This window comes from Trachymyrmex septentrionalis, unplaced genomic scaffold (genome assembly GCF_001594115.1).
Source record: "Trachymyrmex septentrionalis isolate Tsep2-gDNA-1 unplaced genomic scaffold, Tsep1.0 scaffold155, whole genome shotgun sequence".
Classification (NCBI taxonomy): Eukaryota; Metazoa; Arthropoda; class Insecta; order Hymenoptera; family Formicidae; genus Trachymyrmex; species Trachymyrmex septentrionalis.
Genome location: NW_017304705.1, coordinates 88,589 through 110,496, shown reverse-complemented (window position 1 = coordinate 110,496; position 21,908 = coordinate 88,589). Strand labels below are relative to the sequence as shown.

Genomic DNA, 21,908 nt, shown 5'->3' with positions numbered 1-21,908 from the left:
ACGTCCGTCAACAATATATGACCCAGCTCGTCACAGTTAAAGCAACAGCGAATCTACGGAGGACGGACACCGCTGCTGCGTATGGCTCTTGGCCAGACACCGGAAACAGCGGACGGGTCTCCTCTTAAGGATAACCACCCGCGCCGATGACCAACCAAGGGTCAACTTCTCCTGGAGAATACATACCTGAGCCACCCGGACTGCGGCGTCAGCGGAACATTGAGCCTAAATGGACCGCGCCGCGTGTACCAGACGATATCCAGACGGATGTTGGTTAGTGCGCACAGGCGCACAGTGGGATGAAATCGTAAAAAGCTGGCCATTTGCCGAAAATCGAAGGTTCTAGTTTAACGCTGCAATGTGTCCCGACCGTTTCTAGGAACCCCAAAGTATAAAGAAAACCGGTTTTCAAGCGCTACATGCCGCACAGCATTGCATAGGGCCATTCGAAAGTTGACCGTTGGAGGAGACGCGTCGAGAACGAAAACATGTGCAGTTCCGACCGAAAAGTGAAAGTGTGTGCATTTCTCGATAAAAGTAGATATTGAAAAGTCGCTATATGGATTCTTCTCAGCAAGGTATGTAGAATTTAACGAAAAATTATAATTTCTTAATTACTAACCAGTAAATATTTATAAATAATTAAGTGAACCTATGTTTTTGTCATTTATATGCAAAAAATTTAGTAAACATTGATGAAAAAGTTTACCACTCGACTTCACTCGATCAATGGATGACACGGGAAATTGTTTAATAACCCCTGAACTTTGAATTCGCGAAGGAATTAGCTGCAACAACCTGCAACCCCGCTGTTTACATTACTTGGTTTATAAACATGCATAAATATGCAAAATATAAAGAACATGTAAAATAAATGACTAAAAAATTGATTCCATTTTAATGAATGTTGCTGAAAATGGTTACTTGGGGGTTTTTGAGGTCGCTGATTACGAATCTGATGATATTTTTTTCAAAAACGAAATGGGGGATTCAATATGGCGGAAAAAATTTTGAAATGTCGATAAATCTTTATGTATGTTGTTAATCAAGAAGATATATCTGATTTTTAGGTTTTCGGGGTCGCTGAATTCGAATCTGACAATTTTATTTTGAAAAACAAAATGGCGGATCCAATATTGCGGCCAAACATTTTAAAAAATTGATAAATATTTACCAAATCATTACTGGGGGGTTTTCGGGGTCGCTATTTACGAATCAGACTATCGATTAAAAAAGTGAATTGAGTGTATAACCTAAATAATAAAATTTCAAGAATATATAATTAATTTTTTAAAAATCAATATATGGCAAAAATGGATAATTTTTTAATTATTTCTATAATGAGTAATGTAATATTGATTTTTTTTCAGAAATGAGGTCTAACGAGAAGATATCCATTCAGAGAAGTGAACTATTCATCATTCTGAAAGACTTATTGAACAACGAACTAACAAAAACTCTTGAAGTAGTGGAAAACTACGTTTCCAAAAAAGCGAATCGGAAATATTATTTATCGGAAGAAGAGAAGAAAAGTGTGTCCTATTTGTTGTATCGATTTCGCACTTTATGGAAAGAATCGGCGAGAACAGAGAGCAGATTTAGAGCAAAAAATCAGGAATGGTTAAATGGTTCCATTGTGTTCAATGATCAAAAAGCATCAACTGCAGCAGCAATTTTATTTTCTAGAAAAATATTGTCACATTTGAATTCAGCGCCCCAAAAACCCCCGAGTAAAGATTTTTGAGACGATTTTTCAATGTTACATGCTCATGTCCACCTTTTTCGATTTTTATCCCACTGTGAGGCGAGATAAACGTCCCTTTTGACGACCACTCCATGAGCACATCAGCTTTGGTCCTCAATCCTTTGCCGGGAATTTCCATGAGGATACTCCTCTCGTCTGGGTTTTACATATCCTCGTATTCACAATTTCAAGATCGGCAAGGTCGAACTTCCTCCTTGCCAAGCCTACGATTTTAGCGTACATCCTCATCACACCTAATTAAAACGGCTGCCGCTCTAGGCGTCCGGATACGCTGACATACCAGATCGTGCCGGACATTCGTACGAACTGGAAACCGCGGAGATCGGGGGGGGGGCTAAAGGACCAGCCCCCCCGGTCTGCAGCATCACTATTCCGTACACCCGCATCTGCAATAGCGGAACGCCCAGAAGGAGCAACAAGAGGAAGGAGCGTCAGGAAAAATTTTCCTCTTGCGCTTCCTTTTCTTTCTCTTTTTGTTACCATATCGGCTTGTCACTTCTGTTCAGAACTTTCCCCCCTAGCCAGCCTCCTATCGCTTCATCTGTGGGACTCCGTCGTCACCTCCTCCATCACCGTTCCTCGGCGATCATAATCCTCCACATCAGACATCGAGACGTCCCTAACCTGTATGACGAAGTTATTCCTCACGAGCGAGGCACGGACCCTTCCCATCTCTCGGTGGAGAGACCTAATTTCCTCCCGGTCCGTCCTGATATCAGCTTCTTGCGAAGCCGCACGATTTCCCTCTCGAATTCCTTTACGATTCCTCTAGGGCCTCTGGTTCTAATTGAGTCCGCCGCAAACTTTTGTATAGCCTGTTTTGCAACGTGCATTCCCACGATATTGTACTTCCTGAGGTCATCCTTCATCGTGGTAATGCACTGCTGAAACCTGTATGTCACGTCTCGGCCACGACTGCCCTAGGAGACATCTCCGGAAAAAGAGATGTGACTTCCTCCGGCCTTTTTCCGAATTCAGCAAGTTATCAAGAGAGAACTTAACGAGTCTCTTTCTCTTCTTCACTGCCTTAGTTGAGGACTAAAACTACGCTTTACGATCTTCACAAAGCTCTCTCCGACCTTTTGGTTATCCAGATCATCGTCCTCGATGTCCGTCCGCGAGGCAGACAAAGAGACCGCGAATCAACGACATTACTGCCCTTTAGCTTACGGCCCCTTTTCCCTCGCATAGACTGCGTCTCGTACGAGTCCGAAGGGATGTACGAGGTTTGATAAAAAAATAATGGGAATTTTTTAATTTCGCGGGCTGTATAAATCCGATTTTCAACTTTTTTTTTCATCTTGTTCGTACACATGTTTCTGACGTATATGTTGACATTTGCATCTATTTTGAATGTTTAGTTTATTGTTGACAATCGAAAAGGTTATACGTGTTTTGGTGTGCTCGGCGATTTTTTACTTTCGGAAAAAATGGATCAAAGAATCTATATTAAATTTTGCTTGAAAAATGGAATAAAGTGCAGCACCGTATTCGAAATGTTGACTGTGGCTTTTGGTGAGTCTACTATGAGTAAAACAAGAGTTTACGAGTGGTACAAACGTTTCAAAAAGAGCCGTGAAGACGTTGAAGATGACGATCGCTCTGGACGCCCTAGCACATCAATAACCGACGATAACGTCGAACGGGTGAAGAAAATGATTCTGGAAAATCGCCGAATCACTATCAGAGAGGTTGCTGATGATGTCGGCATATCATTCGGCTCATGCCAAGCAATTTTTTCGGATGTTTTGGCAAAACCACTCGTGGAAATTGCATCACGATAATGCTTCCGCTCACACCTCACTGCTTATTCGTGATTTTTTGATAAAAAACAAAACCGTTATTTTGCCTCAGCCACCGTATTCACCGGACATGGTTCCCTGTGACTTCTTTCTATTCCCGAAGCTGAAGAGAACTCTGAAAGGACGACGTTTTGCCAACATTAATGAAATAAAAACAGAATCGCTGAAGGAGCTGAACGCCATACCGAAAAGTGAATTCCGAAAGTGCTTCGAAGATTAGAAAAAGCGCTGGCACAAGTGTATTATATCTGAGGGGGATTACTTTGAAGGGGACAAAATTGATATTGATGAATAAATAAAGATTCTTTGAGAAAAATGAAAATTCCCATTATTTTTTTATCAAACCTCGTATATGGATTCGTCGAGATCGGCATTCTCGGCCCTGTCGTCCGTAAATATCCGAGCCGTGTCCGCAACCGACATCGGAGAATTCACTATGTCTTCCTCCATTATCTTAATTCGCGTTTCTTTTGATAAAATAACGTCACTTATTACTTTGGAATCATTCCCCAGCGTGCAAAAGACCCGAAGGCCTGCAATCGCATGGGCGGCAGCTCCCAAGAGAGTGCGCCCATTCCAGCTCCAGGAGTCCATCCCGACCCTCTGCCGTCCTCTTTGTCAGAATAAAGGTCCAGCCTCGCCAAAATGATCCTCAGCGCGAGAAGTCTTGACTTCGATGTCATAACCCTCGCCTGACTCGGAGTCTTTACAACCCTCCAATCCTTATTTGCATGTTCGTCAACGATAGAATCTTCGACTGTGGAGCCCATTGGCAACTCTACAATCAGCTCCTCGCTGGAGTTACCACAGAGCGAATCACGTGGAGTCGACCGGGAACGGGAACACTATCCCCTGAAAGCCGTGACGGGAATCCGAGCACCCGCCGTGTTCCACTTCGTATACCTAACATATCTATATATTATATTATATATTCATATCTATATATATTCGGCAGCAATAAACAACCGAGAGCCTGCCGACGTCTCCCAGCCGGTCCTATTGAGACTCTCTAAGCAACCTAACGCATGACGGACATACCGTTGGCTAAAAGAAAGATGTTGATCAAGAGAAGAGAAGAACAATTCTACGTGCGATACCTGTAAAAAACTCACACAGCCCCCCATGAGGGCTCCCCCCCCCCAGTGCGCTCGTGAGATGTAGGTCCCAACAAGTAACTCACTGGGAACGAGAGACTAGTTGGAATCTACTCTACCAGCTATGCAGGCTGGTTCCTGAGCTTTTAACGCATCCCATCGGGACCAGAGGTCCCTAGCCAGTATGTAGCTATCAACCACTATCCCCTCGATGGTCCTATCCATGACTGAGCGTAGGCAACTGTCCAGTCCCCACAATACCAATCTCGATCATCTTCGTCGGATCTTCGTAGCCTAGGCTACTCCCAGTTTGCGTCGTCTACACGCGCGACACTAGTCGACCAGCGCTTCGGGAGCCGTCGGGATGCTACTCTTCGGGGACGCTTCATAGGAATCGTTCAGCAACCCGACCCCGGGCCTAATCCCGAGACAGAGCGCCAAGCTTTCAACCTGATCAGCCTCTTGCCTGCAAAGGCTAATACGTTAAATAGCCTCTTGCCGTATCGGAATAAGCCTTTACATAAGGAGCCGGTAAAACTCGAACTCGGAACAGTAGTCACGAGTCAAACGCGCAAGGTATCTAACCACCGACGCCCAAGTTGGTCAAGAGACAATCGTCGCAAGAAAAATCGACTTCAAGCGACATGTCTCACCTCCCATATCGCATACAGAGTGATGTCCTACGCAGGCAACATCGCATCGCCACAGAGCAGGGAATAATTCCTGCCTGGAAGGCGAATGCCCTTCCATTTCCGAAAAGGCTAACTCACCCCTGCGTTCAGATAATCTGCACTGCCACAGAATATAAATAATTATTAGAATTATTATAAACCAAAGAATTATAAACCAAATAAGAATATATGATTGAAACATGACCGAATATTTACATACTACACTCATTGAACACAGCACCTTTGCGGTCACAGTATTAAGATGTTGAACTATTGTCTTAATATACATTCAATAAAATTGAATTAATTTTTCAGACATAAATAGGAAATCAAATAAGAATAAGCAAGAACTATCGCGGTAATGGTTAATTGGAAACCGCACGGTAAGACAGCACGGGTCGCTAAACCTCCGCACCGCCAAACGGGGCATTCAAAAAACCATCACCAACCAATACCCCACATAAAGAACATATATCTAATATATATCACTAACATATATACATGCGGAGGAGATCCTACATAGCCGTTGATTGGCTGATTCACCCATCAGCCGTCCGTCCCCCAGCTACGCACCACTGCTGTGGGATAGAGGAATTTTTATAGAGATCCAGCTCGTCACCCAGAAATTTAGGTGCAGTCCTGGGCGCCCGACCTCTGCTGCGGGAGGATCCCAAATTTTCTTTGCAAGGTAAGGAGCCAGAACCTCCGGATGTGCAATGCAGAAGTTACGGGAACTCGAGTCCGCGGATGTGTCAAACCCGTACCCGGATCATATCCAAATGAACATAAGCGTGCTGAGAACAAGCCAGTCTCAACTCATAGCCAATCGCAATGTGATCAATCGCAACGTGATCAATCGCAACATAATCAGTTGGGATCGCAGTCAAAGAAAACGTGATCAAATGGGACACTCCCCATCTTATCCACATTTCATCTAATATAATGACGAACAATTAATTTTTGTAATCTTAAACACAATTTAATGATGCTATTGTGTCTAATCAATTTTGTATATAAACATTTTACTTATAATCTTGTGTAATTGCTGAAAAGGATCCTAATATTTTGGGTAAAAACGTTTAATTAATTGTTAAACAATAAATTGGTTCTCAAATCTTTTTACTTTTATTTGATTTAATTTAGAGCTTATATAATATCAATTTTTAATATTAGTACAATTAAATGTTAATAAAAGTTATCTTAAATCTGCGAATAATTTTATTGCAAAAAATATTACTTCAACTAGAGTTTGAACTTGGAAATCTCGACTGCTATATGACTTCATTATTATAAAGGGAAGAATTTCTATTCAAGAAAAATCTTGTATTTAAATCTTTTATAATATGACTAAAAAGTAAAACAACAAATTGAAATAAAAATGCATGTTATACAGGAGATGAACAATACATTCATGAATTTTAATCGGAATTTCAAGACAACCTTATTTACAAAAAATATTAAATACTATCAGAAAAAACATTTTGGACATTAAATCTCAATTATCTTAGGAATCTGATGTACTAAAATCTTTTGGCTTGCGATATCACGTTTCAGTATTGAAAAATCTATAAAAATATCTTTGAAATAATCTTTGCCTTAAATTAGTGTTATTTTGAGAAGGAATGTCCAATTTCATAGAAAAACATTACAAGATAACTCGTGAATAATAAGTTAAAACCTTAGAGCATACATATTGAAAGGGCCATATCGTATTTAATCAATGTAATAAAAGTGTCTCCAACATTTATCTGTCCTTGTCTGAAAACTTGTTTGCTGTATGCTTGCGCGTGATTTATATGTAAGCTTTAAACGTGTATGTATATGTTTTAAAGATGCCATTACATGCAAGCATTGAACGTCGAGCATCAGAACGTCGAGCATCAGCAACAGAAGTTTGAATCTGCAGATTCATGCGCAATAATCTTCTGCACAGCTTCTTAACGCAAAATAATAAATTATGAGAGGTTATGTTCTTATATATATTACTATTTTAACATACAATGCTGAATATTTATATTTATTTACATTATATAGTGTAAACTATAAGACTGTAAGATTCCACTATTAGTGTATCTCGTACATTAAATTCAATTTTAGTAAAATTATTAAACACATTACTGCTCATGCTCTAACGCTCGACGTTTGACGCTGCCATGTAAATGCACATTAAGATACCATTACATGGGGTGCTTTTCATTTGATAACACAAGTCGACACAAATGTTGTTCTTTGTCATTCTCTGAATGTCAAGAAGAATAAAATGACTTGTGTCGACTTAAAAATTATGGGATGAAAAATTTCAGAATATTTCAAAATTCTGTTACGTATTGTAAATACATTCACATGAACTATAAAAGAAGCATTTACTTAGGCTGCTGGAAAAGTTTCTGCAATCTAGTACTTCCAGTGGCACCTTCCAGTTCTGCTACTATCATATCCGTAAAAATTAGACGTTTTTAACCTATAATTCGATTGACAGTTTGTACCTAAGCCAACTAGTTTTGTTTGTATAGTATTTTAAAAGAAGTTATTTTGTAAGAAAATGGAAATTTCGCGTAAAAATTTTCGGGCAATGATTCTTTACGATTACAAATATAATCTAACTCCGAAACAATGCATCGATCGACTACATTTGGCTTTTGGGGATGAAGCACCATCCAATAGAACTGTTTATAATTGGTTTGCCGAATTCCAGCGTGGACCTTTCTTAGTGATGAATTCCGTGAAGGTCGTCCATCCACGTCTGTTGTTGCCACTAATGTTGATGCTGTGCGTGAAATGATTGAGCGAAACCGGCATATAACATACCGCGAGATTCAGGCATCCTTAGGCATTGACATGAAAGCAATACATACGATTTTGCATGATCACTTGAGCGTACGGAAACTTTGCAGTCGTTGGATCCCACACAATTTGACCGAAGCTCAAAAACAGACTCGTGTTAAATAGAGCAAAGAAATGCTCAAGAAATTCAACCGAGGTCGGTCAAATTTGGTCTACAACATCGTTACTGGGGACGAAACATGGATCTATTCGTATGAGCCCGAAAGTAAACAACAATCCACTGTTTGGGTATTTCAAAATGAACCGAAACCAACAAAAGTTGTTTGTTCACGCAGTGCTGCCAAGCAAATGATTGCTTGTTTCTTCGATTATACTGGACATGTGACAACCGTGGCTTTAGAGGATCGAAGGACTATAAATACTGATTGGTATACAACAATTTGTTTGCCATAAATGAATTGCGTAGAACAAACCGAAATCGTCGCATCATCCTTCATCATGACAACGCCAGCTGTCACACAGCACGTCAATTCGTTGATTTTTATCCAGTAATAATGTCGAATTAATGACTCATTGTTTGTATTGTATTCATCTGATTTATCACCTAATGACTTCTTTTTGTTCCCAAACATTAAAAATAAGATGCATGGTGAGCGATTTGAGTCGTCTGAAACAACTGTTGAAACATTTCGTACACTGATTCTGAGGTTACAGCCTTAGAGTGGAAAAAATGCTTCGAAAATTGGTTCGAGCGTATACAAAAATGTATCGATCTTAAACACAAATATTTCGAAAAATAATAAAGCCATTTACCGAATTTTACATGTTTTTTTTCATAATATTTGCAGAAACTTTTCCAGCAGCCTACGTATATTTACATAGATTATTGCTGAAGGAATCTTTATCATGAACGTACTCATGGTCGATACTTAAAAAATTTTAATAATGATATATTAGCAGAAGAAGACATCCAACCGATTGAAAATACGTAACGTAATTAAAAGTTATTTCTTTTTAAATAGAATAGTTAAATATTTTACAAACAAAAATATAATTCTATCTATTCTAATTTAAATATGCCTAATTTCAAATCTTAATACAGTTAATATTGTATGTAATAAAAGCCACAGGAGAATTGAACTACTAATATGATATTCTTATGTACAATTTAGCACAAAAAAAAACATTTTGCATTACTGGATCTGTTAATAGCGGTATTTTGCGAAGGTTTTTTGACCGAGTTAGATATCAGAGAAGAAGTCGATACTTTTATGGTTGCGGTGTAAACATTATAATTTATAATTAAAAATACTATTTTATTTTTTCAATATATTTTACGCACGCGTATTTCAAATAAAATAATTGAGACACTCGTAAAATAAGTATTTTTGAAATTTTACGGAGTTGACATGAACATGTGTTTATATAAAAATATCGTTTTTAAAATTGCATTTTTAATTAATATTAATGATACAGGGTCGTATTAGAAATGAAGTCGATGCTGCTCTAAAAGAGACTGAGAAAAAATTTACTGTGAAACTGTTGCAACAGCTACCATAGATAGATGTATAAAGGAAGCGTTGCGCTTATTTCCCAGTATTTTTTATATCACGTATTACTGAAGAAGATGTAAAACTCCTTATGTATTAAATTAACTTCTTGTTGTATTCTTAAAATTATTTTATTTTTAAATATATTACTCAATATCTCTTAAATAGTAGGGACATTACTTGTCGACCTTGTTGTTGTTTTGACGTCAAAATAACATCTTTTTGACGACATTTTACTGTTAAAATGACGACAAGTAGCATAATCTTGCTACCTGGAATATCATCAAAGAAATAAATAAATAAATGCTGTACATGTGTATAAAATGCAGGATTTCTATTTTAAAGATTCTAAAATATCTATACAATCATTTTTATTAATAACGGTTATTTAAGGCTCCTGACTACTCAGCCAAGAACTCTGCGTTGACAGTGGCGACACAGAATCAGACGGCGGTCTGGCGAAAGCGGCCACACACTTAAGCACAAGCACATGTCCGCGCGCTTGCCTGCAGCGCGCCGAGAGTAAACGCGCGAGCCAGCAAGCTCCTTCTCACACTAATCATTTGTTTCAAGCGACCAAAAATGCTTTCTCGGCCGCTCGACGGGGGAGTATTCTAAATAACATATAAGTTTTAATAAATTATAATAATAGTATCCCTTCCATTAATCCAGAATAGTATAAATTATATTAAAACGCAACAGTTTACAAACTATTTAATTGTTTACGATTTTTCATGCGCATTGTATAGTATACCTCTCTTTCATAAACTCGAATAGCAAGAATAGTTCAGTAGAAGTAGAATTTTATTTTAAAAAAATTATAAACCAGTATTTCTCTTTACGAAAGTCCATCAGAAAAGAAATGTTTGAGACTCGAGACTTGTGAAGAAAATATGCGAAAAAAAAATCGAATAATTGCAAAAAGCACGTTTTTCACTTATAAAACGAAATATTAATTATAAAAAATTCAGTATAAAAAATATTCGAATAAAAGGTATTCGAAATACTTATAAAATAAGATGTGGAACATTAAAATCAATCTATTAGTTCAGTAGAAAAAAAATAAAAAACACCGAAAAAGACCTTTTTCTCATTCGCTCTCTGTTCATTGAGATTTAAACGCAAAGTTTTGAAATTCTCGTAAAATGTAACCTTCGTAATGACGAACAAATATAGCCCTGAACAAGTCTAATGGAGTAAGGGTTTGGTGCAATGATTACGACCGAATTGTGCTAATTTTTGTAACGTCATAAGTTTTTGTCTACAATTTCATGGATCACGACTGTTCATCGTATTTTTTTACTGAAAAAGTCTAGAAAACTAGCCGAAACGTACAATTTTCATTTTATTCATGATAAGATAAAGCTTTTTGAAGCAAATTACGCCCCCATCACTGTGCCAATTCTCAATAGCCCGTGTGCGCGAGTGCACCGCGCGAAAGAATGAAGCGAGAGGACGGCACACGGCTGGTATAACGCACAAAAGTTAGAAGAACTACGGTCCTTTATAGCTTAACAAAAGATTTACTTTATTTCTTGCAATAATAAATTCAGCACAAATTGACGAAAATTATCGCAAAGGATTACACATAATCTTTCTCTTACAAATTATTGCATCCGATGTTATCGCACCCGATGGCAATAGAAAATCGCGGCGATTTCTCAGCGGTTCTCGAAGGAGGTTTTCCTTACGGCGGTTCTACGTGGCGGTTTTTTCATGGCGGTTTTCTAAATAATACTATAGCGAGACTCTGAGCACTAAGAGAGGGAGAACGGCGACGATCGGCGCATATATTGCCTTCGTGGCCCGCGATCTCCTCTTAACAATGCCCAATAAAAATTTGCCACAACTGTAATTTTTACGTGGAATTTGTTGTATAATAATGATTGGCGCCTCAAATTCTTTTCCCTCGACTTTCGACGTAACAATCATGCGCGACAGAAAATCCGCACGTGGGATTGGTGGTCGCGCGTGACGTGTTCGTCGGAGCGCTGCGCTCGCGCGCAGGATTGTATTGTTCTCGAACCTTCGATGATCCGTTGTCGTTGTCTGTGTGTGTATAAACGAATTAATTTATTACTAAAAAAACGACAAATTAATGACTCTTGTGAGAATTGAGATTGTGCTCGAGATGAATTTACCGACTCATTTTAAGCACACATCCACTGACAATTGATGTTGGTTAAACGACAAGAATTATCATTTTTTTATGAATTTATGATCTTAAACAGCCCGTTTGTCCTTTATTTATTTTTATTACCCAAAATGAATTTGGTATCTCATAATAGGGACTTTTCCTCTAAAAATATTTACATTTTGTCATACCATCCTTCCCCTCCCCCAGAATAATTCTCTGGATCCGCCCTTGACTCATCTTCTTATTCTACTGAACAGATTCAAATATTCGCATTAATTTTGCAAACGAGAATAACTTTTACCTGAAGTGGCGTAATAGGACAAAGTGTAAAATCGGCTTGTAGCCGAAGATTCTTTAAGTCATCAACAGGTTTTAGATAAAAGTTGTGTACCAAGGACGCTATCATCGCTTTTATTTCCAATATAGCGAATTTTTGGCCTAAAACTTAATATGTATCACAATCTGTTTATGTAAAAAGATTTGTTATGTAAAAAAATAGCTTACTGATGCAATTACGTGGGCCAGAACTAAACGGTATGTATGAATATGATGATTATTCTCAGGTAAAACCTATCCGGGTCAAATGTTTCTGGATTTGGCCAGAAATTGGGATCTCTGTGGACTCCGTAAATATTGATATGTATGAGGGTTCCTGTAGGTACTAAATATGATTCTGAAAAACATATTATAAAATGAGAATTATCAATAATAAAACTACACACAAACTTTTAAAATTTTTAAATTAAATATTTATCTAATTCAATGCATTAATGGATGGCCTTTAGTTTGCTTAAAAATGTAATAATTATTTAAGATTGCTAAATGATATTATTTTCTGAAAATATTGTGAGTTGTACTGTATGTAGTTTTGTACATAAAATTTTTATAATATTATGTAAGAAATTTACTAGATATGGACACAACAGAAATATCAACAGTGTCAGGGCTGTGTGATTCAATATAGAGCGAAAGTCTACCAACTTGGAGGAGAGACCAAACGAGGCCTGAGATCCAGACGAGGAGCGCCCTGATATTTTTTTCTGTTGTCGTCGATTGTTTACTCAGAAGTGGGATTAGTGTACTGCTATCCCTTAGGGGAAGAGGATCAGGATTTAAAAAAAATGTTCTGGAGTCAGCTGCTATAAGGAATTAGAGCCAATGGCGAGAATGTATGCCCGGAATGATTTGATAAAAAGAGGGACTCAGATATAGGACAAGGACAGAAGTAATGAATGGCTCAGATGACCTAGAGATGCCTAGACGGAGAACACGAGAATTGGTTGCCTGGTAGATGGCGGTCGTATCCCGGGGACCCCAAAAACCTCTGGAAAAAGATCCTGGATATGGCGAGAAAATGCCATGAAGACATTCCAAGTCGAATGTGTTGTCAGACGGGTCGAGCTCATTAGAGACTCTGTCCAACAACAATTGCGGTCTAGATTTAAACATTCGAGGACGAATGTGATGTCAGACTGGCCGAACTGTAAGAGATTTACTAGATATGGATACAACAGAAATACTAACAATGTTAGGGCTGTGTGGCTCAGTGGCAGAGCGAAAACACAGTAGCGCATATACAGTATATACAGTAGCGCAACTCTCTGTCGGCACCTTTGATGTTAGTATTGACCAAAATGGAGTTCGCATGCGTGAAATAAGTAAGTTACCTAGCGTTGCCATATCTAAACTTCTTTCTCTTTTCATTCTTTTACTCTGTCAAAATTCCTCGCAAAACTCACTAGATTTATTCGCATCGCAATCCAACGAATTTGTTGAAGTGAATAACTATTGAAGTGAAATACTATTGTAGAAACATATTGGAACATATTAGAGTATGCGACGCAAATAAACCTAATATTGCAATGAAATAATTAAACAACGATTGACAGGATCTAACATTTTAAAACTAAACTCATTGAAATCAGCGCCTTATAGATCGCGGTAAGATGTTGAACTACTAATTTTAATATACATTCAATAAAATTGAAAGTATATAATTAATTTTTCAGACATAAATTGAGAGCCGATGAAATTATCGGATTCACACAATAATTCTGAAATTAATAAATCCCCCCAAATTCTTCCCAATCTTAAAAACTGTAATAATTTTATTGCGAAAAAATATTGCCTCGGCCGGGAGTCGAACCCGGATCTCTTGCATTCCGTGCGAGCGTCCTGAGCCTTTAGACTACCGAGACCTTAGCAACACTCTTCGCAATAATCGACATATATAGAGAGAATTACGCATTGCTTAGGCTGCGTATTATAAACAACGATTGACAGGATCTAACATTTTAAAACTAAACTCATTGAAATCAGCGCCTTATAGATCGCGGTAAGATGTTGAACTACTAATTTTAATATACATTCAATAAAATTGAAAGTATATAATTAATTTTTCAGACATAAATATTGAATGTATATTAAAATAAAACACACACTAACTGACGTATCCCGCTCAAATTTCACACGAATGTCAGAGAAGGTTGTACCAATCTAGAAAAAAAAAATTTTTACCGATTCAATTTACGCGCGCGGTTTAAATGGACCAGTCCGGGTCAAATTTGATCAGATGGTATATATTGTAGCGAAAGTCTACTAACTCGGAGGAGAGACCTTGGGATCGAGACGAGGAGCGCCCTGATATTTTTCTTTGCTGTCGTCAATTGTTTACAATTATTTAAGGCTCCTGACTAGTCGCGGCGGCCATGTTGGAATCGTGACGTCAGAAGCGAGGAATGACATGTTAATTTATGTTGGGAGCCATTTTTAAATAAAGACAATTTGGATGAAACGAAATGATGAGATCACTTTAAAACACTTGTAAAAATTGATGAAAACTGTCCTTTCGTTCCTTGTCAGTAAATGGTCGTAAAAGGCTTGTAAAGTGAGCCTATATTCGGGCAGAAGCACACGGTCCGACAGCTGTTGAAATGAGTAAAATATACGCTTTTGCATATAAAATTTCAGGTTAACTTTAGTTTTTGATAATTACGACTTTGATAAGTACGAGATAAATCACATTTTCACAATTAAGCAAATAATAATGAAATGGCATGCAACATACATTTCGTCGACAAAACGTCACTTTTTCATGCCTATAAGTTCGGCCATTTATCGTGGTGCGGCACTGTAACACACACAAGCACGAGCCCATGTCCATGTGCTCGCTTGCGGCGCGTCGAGAGTGAACGAGACAGCGAGCTCCTTCTCAAACTAGTCATTTGTTTCAAGCAACCGAAAATGCTTTTTCGACAATCCGGCCGCTCGGCGGTCTTACCCATCACACAATAAGGGGCGGGGGATATTCTAAATAATATGAAAGTTTTAATAAATTATAATAGTGTATCCCTCCCATTAATCTAGAATAGTATACATTATGTTAAAACGCAACAGATATTTACGAGATATTTAATTGTTTATGATTTTTCATGCGCGTTATATAATATATCTCCCCTTCATAAATTCGAGTAGCAAGAATAGTTCAATAGAAGTAGAATTGTAGAAAAAGGTTTGTAATTTTACCAGAAAAAATTATAAACCAGCATTTCTTTTCACGAAAGTTCCGAAAAGCCATCAGAAAAGAAATGCATCTGTTCGAGACTCGAGACTTGTAAAGAAAATATGCGAAAAAAAATCGAATAGTTGCAAAAAGCACATTTTTTACTTACAATACAAAAGATGTTGATTCTATGAAAAAAAAATCGGTATAAAAAAATGTACGTATTCGAAATAATTACAAAATGAGACGTGGAACATTAAAATCAATTTATTAGTTTAGTGGAAAAAAAATAAAAAACATCTTTTGATGAAAAAGCCCTTTTTTTCACTCGCTCTCTGTTTATTTAAACGCAAAGCTTTGAAATTCTCGTAAAATACAGCCCTCGCAATGACGAATAAATCTAGCCCTAAACAAGTCTGAAATGTTAATTTTTGCGAAAAGTCATTTGTAAAAATCTGTCTGCGGAAAACTTAATTTCTTCATCTTTGAGCAATTTACAGAGATTTTGCTTCTTCGAGGGTTAAACTATCACGTACACTTAATAATAAAACGATTTTTTGCAGTTGAACTATTATAAAATGACTTTAAAAAGTGGGTATCTTTTTTCGTGTAAAAAAATAGAATTTCGTTAATATGCATTATATTAAATAATGTTCGAAATCTGACATTTTTCTACAAATTTAAAAAAAAATTACCTTCCGATTATTAAGAACTGACCTAATAATTTTTTTTTCACAAAATCATGTGACTCTAGTTTTTAAGATTAAGAATTCCGTTTAGCATCAATTTGTCAAAGAAGAATTGAATTTGCTGTTAAAAAATTCTCGAATTTTTTACTGCCGAAAAAGTTTGTTTAAAACTATTGGAAAATTAAAGAACGCGAGTGAGGCAGTGCGCCAGGCGGAGTGAGGGAAATAGAGTTGATAAAACAACGTGTTTAAAAAAAAAACAAAATATACAATTTTTTTTGTTTTAAACATGTTTTTAATGTTTTATATATATAATATTTTAAACAGCTTTAGAAAAAAATTATGTTTAAAACAAAAAGAAACACTTTTTAAATATATATTTATTATATTTTATTATAACGCATTTTTACTTTCAAGTATTTTGAAATTTTGAGGTACATTTTAGCATTTAATTACGCGTACTTCCTTATTTTTCTTAAATTTGCGTATTATCACATAAATATATGTATATTTGAATATGTTATTTGCTATTTAATATTTATTTGTATATATTTTAAATTATGCAAATTTAAACAATAACATTTTGCTAATATGGTCCTTCATGCGTGTTTTGTAACGGGTGGCTGGTGTTACCTTGTACGGAAGGCTCGCCAAGGCGACTTGTAATAAACGATGACTCTCTTGATTGTAATAAGTTAGATTTTATTATAGAGTTGAATTCAGATTTCTTTGAAGCGGGCGGTAAGCGATGCTCGTAGTAATAATATTGCGACAATTGAAGTGTTTAGTTCGATGCGTGCACAAGTAATTTGCACTTGGTACGATGTTGAGTAATTTCGAAAAAGTGTGTATTGCGAACAGTGATGAGACCGGCAAATCTCGTCGGAAACGCCGGTAAGTCTCGCGCACTGAATGGTCTCGCGGTACGCGTATACCGATCACGTTATGTGATAGCAAGCAGCGACGATACGCGACGACAAGTCGATTCGTTCGCACTTAACTTTCGCAAAGATGCGTTAAGAGCGAGGAGCGATATTTGATGTACTAGTATATTGATCAGGATTCGGTGGCAAACTCACTATTCTCACAGCGTGTGCGCGATCGATGGTTTTCTGGATTTGCGCAAGGGGGGGCGCGTGCCATTTGAAACAAACAGCGTGATTAGTACAGGATCGAAGTATGCTCGTGTTTTGATCGCTTGGTGTCGATGAGCTGTTTGCTTGCTCCGAGAATATGAAAAGATTATAACGATAATTCCGGAAATGCGTATTGATTACTCACGGCTTTTTTTTGAGATTTTTATTTTAAAATAATTATTCCTTAAACTAATTGTAGTTCTAATATTAATCTATAATTTACGTTACTATAGATTTGTATAGGCTGCCGAGCTGCTTATATACAGAATGTTTGGAAAATAATGATAAATCTTTTGCATAGAAGCATTTGTATACATAGATATATGTATTCTGCAATACACTCTACTTTTTTGTTAATTTTTTAACTGAACTCTACTGTTTTCTAAACAAAACTAACTTTTTAAGACTATTTTTATGAAAGGCCACATTATCATCCATGTTTCTCTTCGATTCGCCATTATGCAATGTTGTCATATTTTTATTAATAGTGTCCTAAATAATAAATATTTCGTAATTTTGAGTCCAGAATCGATTCAACAACATTTTAATGAATGTAATTGTCAAGTTTTAAACTTAAATATTCATTATTAATCAAGTAAATCAAGTTATCGTGTAAAATGTAAATGGAACTATTACTTTCTTCTCTACTAAATAGTGTTAAAAACATATTTTTCAAACGTTTTAAACATTTATTTTAAATTGTTTAAAAAAAGCATGTTTAATTTAATCTGACGTTTAAAATATGTTTTAAACATTTGTTTAAAAAAAAAAGATTTTTAAACAAAACAACTTTGAAGGAAAGCCAGCGCGCAATCGAGGGGAAGATCGGTCCATTCGGCGATTCGCGCGTTTGATTCGTGTGTTAAAATTTGCTAAATTTACATTTTCTCAGCAATAAATTGACTTAGAAACGTGACTTTTTTTTAATTTGGAGTAGCTCGACGAATTATAAACAAATAGCTTAACCAAATGTTTCTCAAAGTAATTGTAATCATGAAATTTTTAGTTTTTTGTTTCTTGAATTTTTATTTTTTCGATTTATTACTAAAAAATCACGTTTGAGTATGGAGTATATGTTTGATTAACAAATTTAAGTCACATTAACTATGTTTCTTTATTTAACATGTTATAAAAAGTGTCCAATTGGACAATTAAAATACGGAATTATCAGTACAACATTGTTTTTGTGAATTTAATTGTAGATGCAAATATGACATATGTAAACAAATAATAAATAATTTATCAAATAATAGTGTAACTGTTGAATATACTAGTTGCGCAACTAAGTTTCCGGGTTTCACACATGGATGGCGCTAACGACACATGTAGTCGACATACATGTCTGAAGTTGTGGTTTTTTTATAGCTTGTGCAATTGGACATTTTTTACAGTATATTAAATAAAGAAACATAGCTAATGTGACTTAAATTTGTTAATCAGACATGCGTTCCATACTTAAAAGTGATTTTTTAGTCATAAACCGAAAAATAAAAATTCAAGAAAGAAAAAATTTTCTAAACTAAAAATTTCACAATTTACAATTCGAGTTTTTTTTAGAAGCAAATTTAATTTTTTTTTTATAAATTGGTGCCAGACGGAACTCTTATTCTTAAAAACTAGAATAACAGTGATTTTTTGAAAAAAAAATTGTTAACTCGGCTTCTAATCGGAGGGTAATCTTTTTTTTTAAATTCGTAGAAAAATGTCAGATTTCGAATGCGTCACACGGCTATTTGATATGATGCATATTAACAAAATTATTTCCATTTTTTTATACGGAAAAAGATACCCACACTTTTTAAAGTCATTTTATAATAGTTTAACTGCAAAAAATTGTTATTAAGTGTACGTAATAGTGTAATTCTTGAAGAAGCAAAATCCTTGTAAATTGCTGTGCGACTGCTCAAAGATGAAGAAATTAAGTTTTCCGCAGATAGGTTTTTAGTGGACAAATGGCTTTTTGCAAAAACTAATGAACATTTTAGACAAGAACGACTCTTTAATGGAGTAAGAGTAATTACACAATGATTATGATCGAATTATGCCAATTTTTGTAACATCATAAGTTTTCGTCTATAATTTCATGGATCACGACTGTTTATCGGTTTTTTTTTTGCTGAAGAAAGCTAGAAGACTAGCCGAAACATGTACAAATTTCATTTTATTTATATGTAAGATAAAGCTTTTTTGAAGCGAATTATGCACTGATCACCGTGATAATTCTTAATTGTCCGTTTGTCCTTTATTTATTTTTATTACTTATTACGAGAATTTTTAATATTATTATCTTTAAGGTTACGCTGATCATTTCGGGTAAATTCTAGAAATGTATGTAAGAATTTGAAAAAATAAAAGGTCATTTTAAAGGGAATTTAATAAGCTTTTAAGATACTGTACGTAAAATTTAATTTAATATTTTTTTCTGAAAATTAAAAAAAATATAAAAAGTAAGCAAATCTCAAAGTCAAAAAATTATGCTGCCTAATATGAAATACCTCGAGAAATCGATAATAAAGCGCGAAGTACATAAATATTGCAATTAAAAACCTATTTAATGTTTCTAAAATACAAACACAGCTAATCTGCGCACAAAATGAGCATTCGATATCTAGTAAAACAAAAATGATTTTGAAAAAATGTTGAAAAAACATTTTTCTGAAACGTTGAGTAATGGTTACAAGTAAACATTTTTAATACATTATAAGTGTCCGTATAAGAAACGTTAGATATAACGATTAAATTTATCAAACCAATACAAAAATTATTATAAAACGTATCTTTTTACTGTAAAAGAACCATTTTAAAACGTTTACCTACAAGTTCAGCTACGTTTTTTACATCATCTGTATAATCCGTTTTTATACTAGATCCCGGACGTTCATTCTTTGAAAAAATGTATGTAATTTTACATGGAACTTATATGTATATGACCGGAAAATTACCTTCTGGAAAAAAAATTTTCAGTCATATTTAAGTAATTTTCTGGTCATATACATGTAAGTTCCATGTAAAATTATATACATTTTTTTCAGTGTTCGTTTTCCAGTGTGATGCGCGGAGTGCACACCGCTGACGAGTAAGTCGCCGAAGTAAGATAACATTTATAAATGCTGATTTCTATACGCTGCACGGAATAAAATAAAATTTAAAATATTTTAATTGATACTTTTATTTATGATAATAAAAATGTACGTTATTTAGTTTTACAAAAAAATATATATTATATTACTCACATTTTACAAAAATGTGTAAAAATTATCGTCCATGTACATTATAATACTTTTCTTCTTCTACTTTTTCTTTCGTTAGGCCTCTCGCCTGTGTTACACATATTTTCTTTCTCATATTCTTATGGCATGCTGATTATTCAATTGCCACAAGTATATAGGACCTACAGTTTTAATGTCGGTTCCGAAGGACGGATTTTTCGAGAAGTGTTTCTGTGGACAAGAATACTCTTGGGAGGTTGCCGACTTTTTCTGAGAAGAGATGTGAGCGTAAATATTTTGGTTTCTATTGGGATCAAACTCAGGATCTCTAGCATGATAGACCAGTATGCTGTCTGCCATGCCAAGCTCACACTCTATATTTTTAATTACTCAAAAAAAAAAACAAATTGTACAGTAACAATGAAACAATAAAGCAGATTGTATAGATTTATATATTTTTTTAAATGACGATCTTTTTTTCATTATAGCATATAAATTTAAATATATATGTATAGTATAATATATATAAATACATACATACATATTGTGACAGCACTCACGGGCGTGCAACTTTGTCGTTCGCGATTATGGTTCTTTATATTATAATTCTCGCCAATAATCACAATTCTATACTTAGAGTCAACATTACATTAGATAATCTGACAAATTCCAACTGTTCTTAGTTCTCAATATCGGTAATTAGGCTCCAGGTACGACACTGTGCCACTCTTTTATGGAATTAACAAAAAGATTCTACTCAAAATATACAAATCCCTACAGAATCGCGAACTGACGGCTCTGATAACCAACTGTTCAGCCACGATAATGACCGTTAATTAGTGTACCATGTGAATTAATATTAAATACACATTTAATTAACCAAATTTCAGTGAATCCCCACCTTTCTTCGCTAAACCGTAATCTCTATATTATAATCGCTATAAAATTAGTAAAAATAATCGTCCGTCTGAGAGAACAGCTTTAGCGAATTGACCACTGAATTCATCCAGGGAGCTGCAGAGGTCTTGTTGCATCAACTACCTTTTTGACTGGCATTTGAGAGCATCAAAGGGCATTCAACTGAGTATCTCTCAAGGTAAGAAAGCTCCTTCTGCATTTGTCAACTAAACTCGCTATCGATGAATCGCACAAAGCATATGCCCTCCATTTCCGCATTTGCGAGTTTCAGTCGATACTCGGCTCCTATCAGTTAATCCGTCGCGTTGATACGTAGCAGTGTTGTGCGTCCGCCTTGTTCCACCAACATAAAGAAAGCAGAATAATTAAATGCACTGAATATTATACCGTGCTACGAGGGCAAGTCAATAAGTTCTTAGAAAATCTGTCAGAGGGCACTCGTAGTGTCACGTCATATTATTTTTTGACAAGTAGCATCTTTCAGCTGATTACTGTCAAATTTTGAGCGGAATTCATCACGTGGTTTTATTTCTGTAGATGATTAAAGCGAACAACCTTTGTATTTTTTGCAAAATAGAAAAAAACGAGTTTCGTACAGTGATAAAACATCTACATATGAAAGATTTAACGCAAAAAGAAATCAAAGCCGAG

General features: G+C 35.7%; 2 protein-coding genes across 2 annotated transcripts; both read left to right on the top strand.

The window, feature by feature from the left end:
* Positions 1-559: 559 nt before the first annotated feature.
* On the top strand, positions 560-1,744 carry LOC108745885. The gene is made up of 2 exons (XM_018482289.1): positions 560-578; positions 1,371-1,744. Exons 1-2 carry the CDS (start codon positions 560-562, stop codon positions 1,742-1,744), a joined length of 393 nt encoding a protein of 130 aa, XP_018337791.1.
* A 1,517-nt stretch (positions 1,745-3,261) lies between these two features.
* On the top strand, positions 3,262-3,787 carry LOC108745884 (putative uncharacterized protein FLJ37770). The gene is made up of 2 exons (XM_018482287.1): positions 3,262-3,516; positions 3,620-3,787. The coding sequence occupies exons 1-2, from the start codon at positions 3,262-3,264 to the stop codon at positions 3,785-3,787; spliced, it is 423 nt and encodes a 140-aa protein (XP_018337789.1).
* The last annotated feature ends 18,121 nt before the right edge of the window (positions 3,788-21,908 follow it).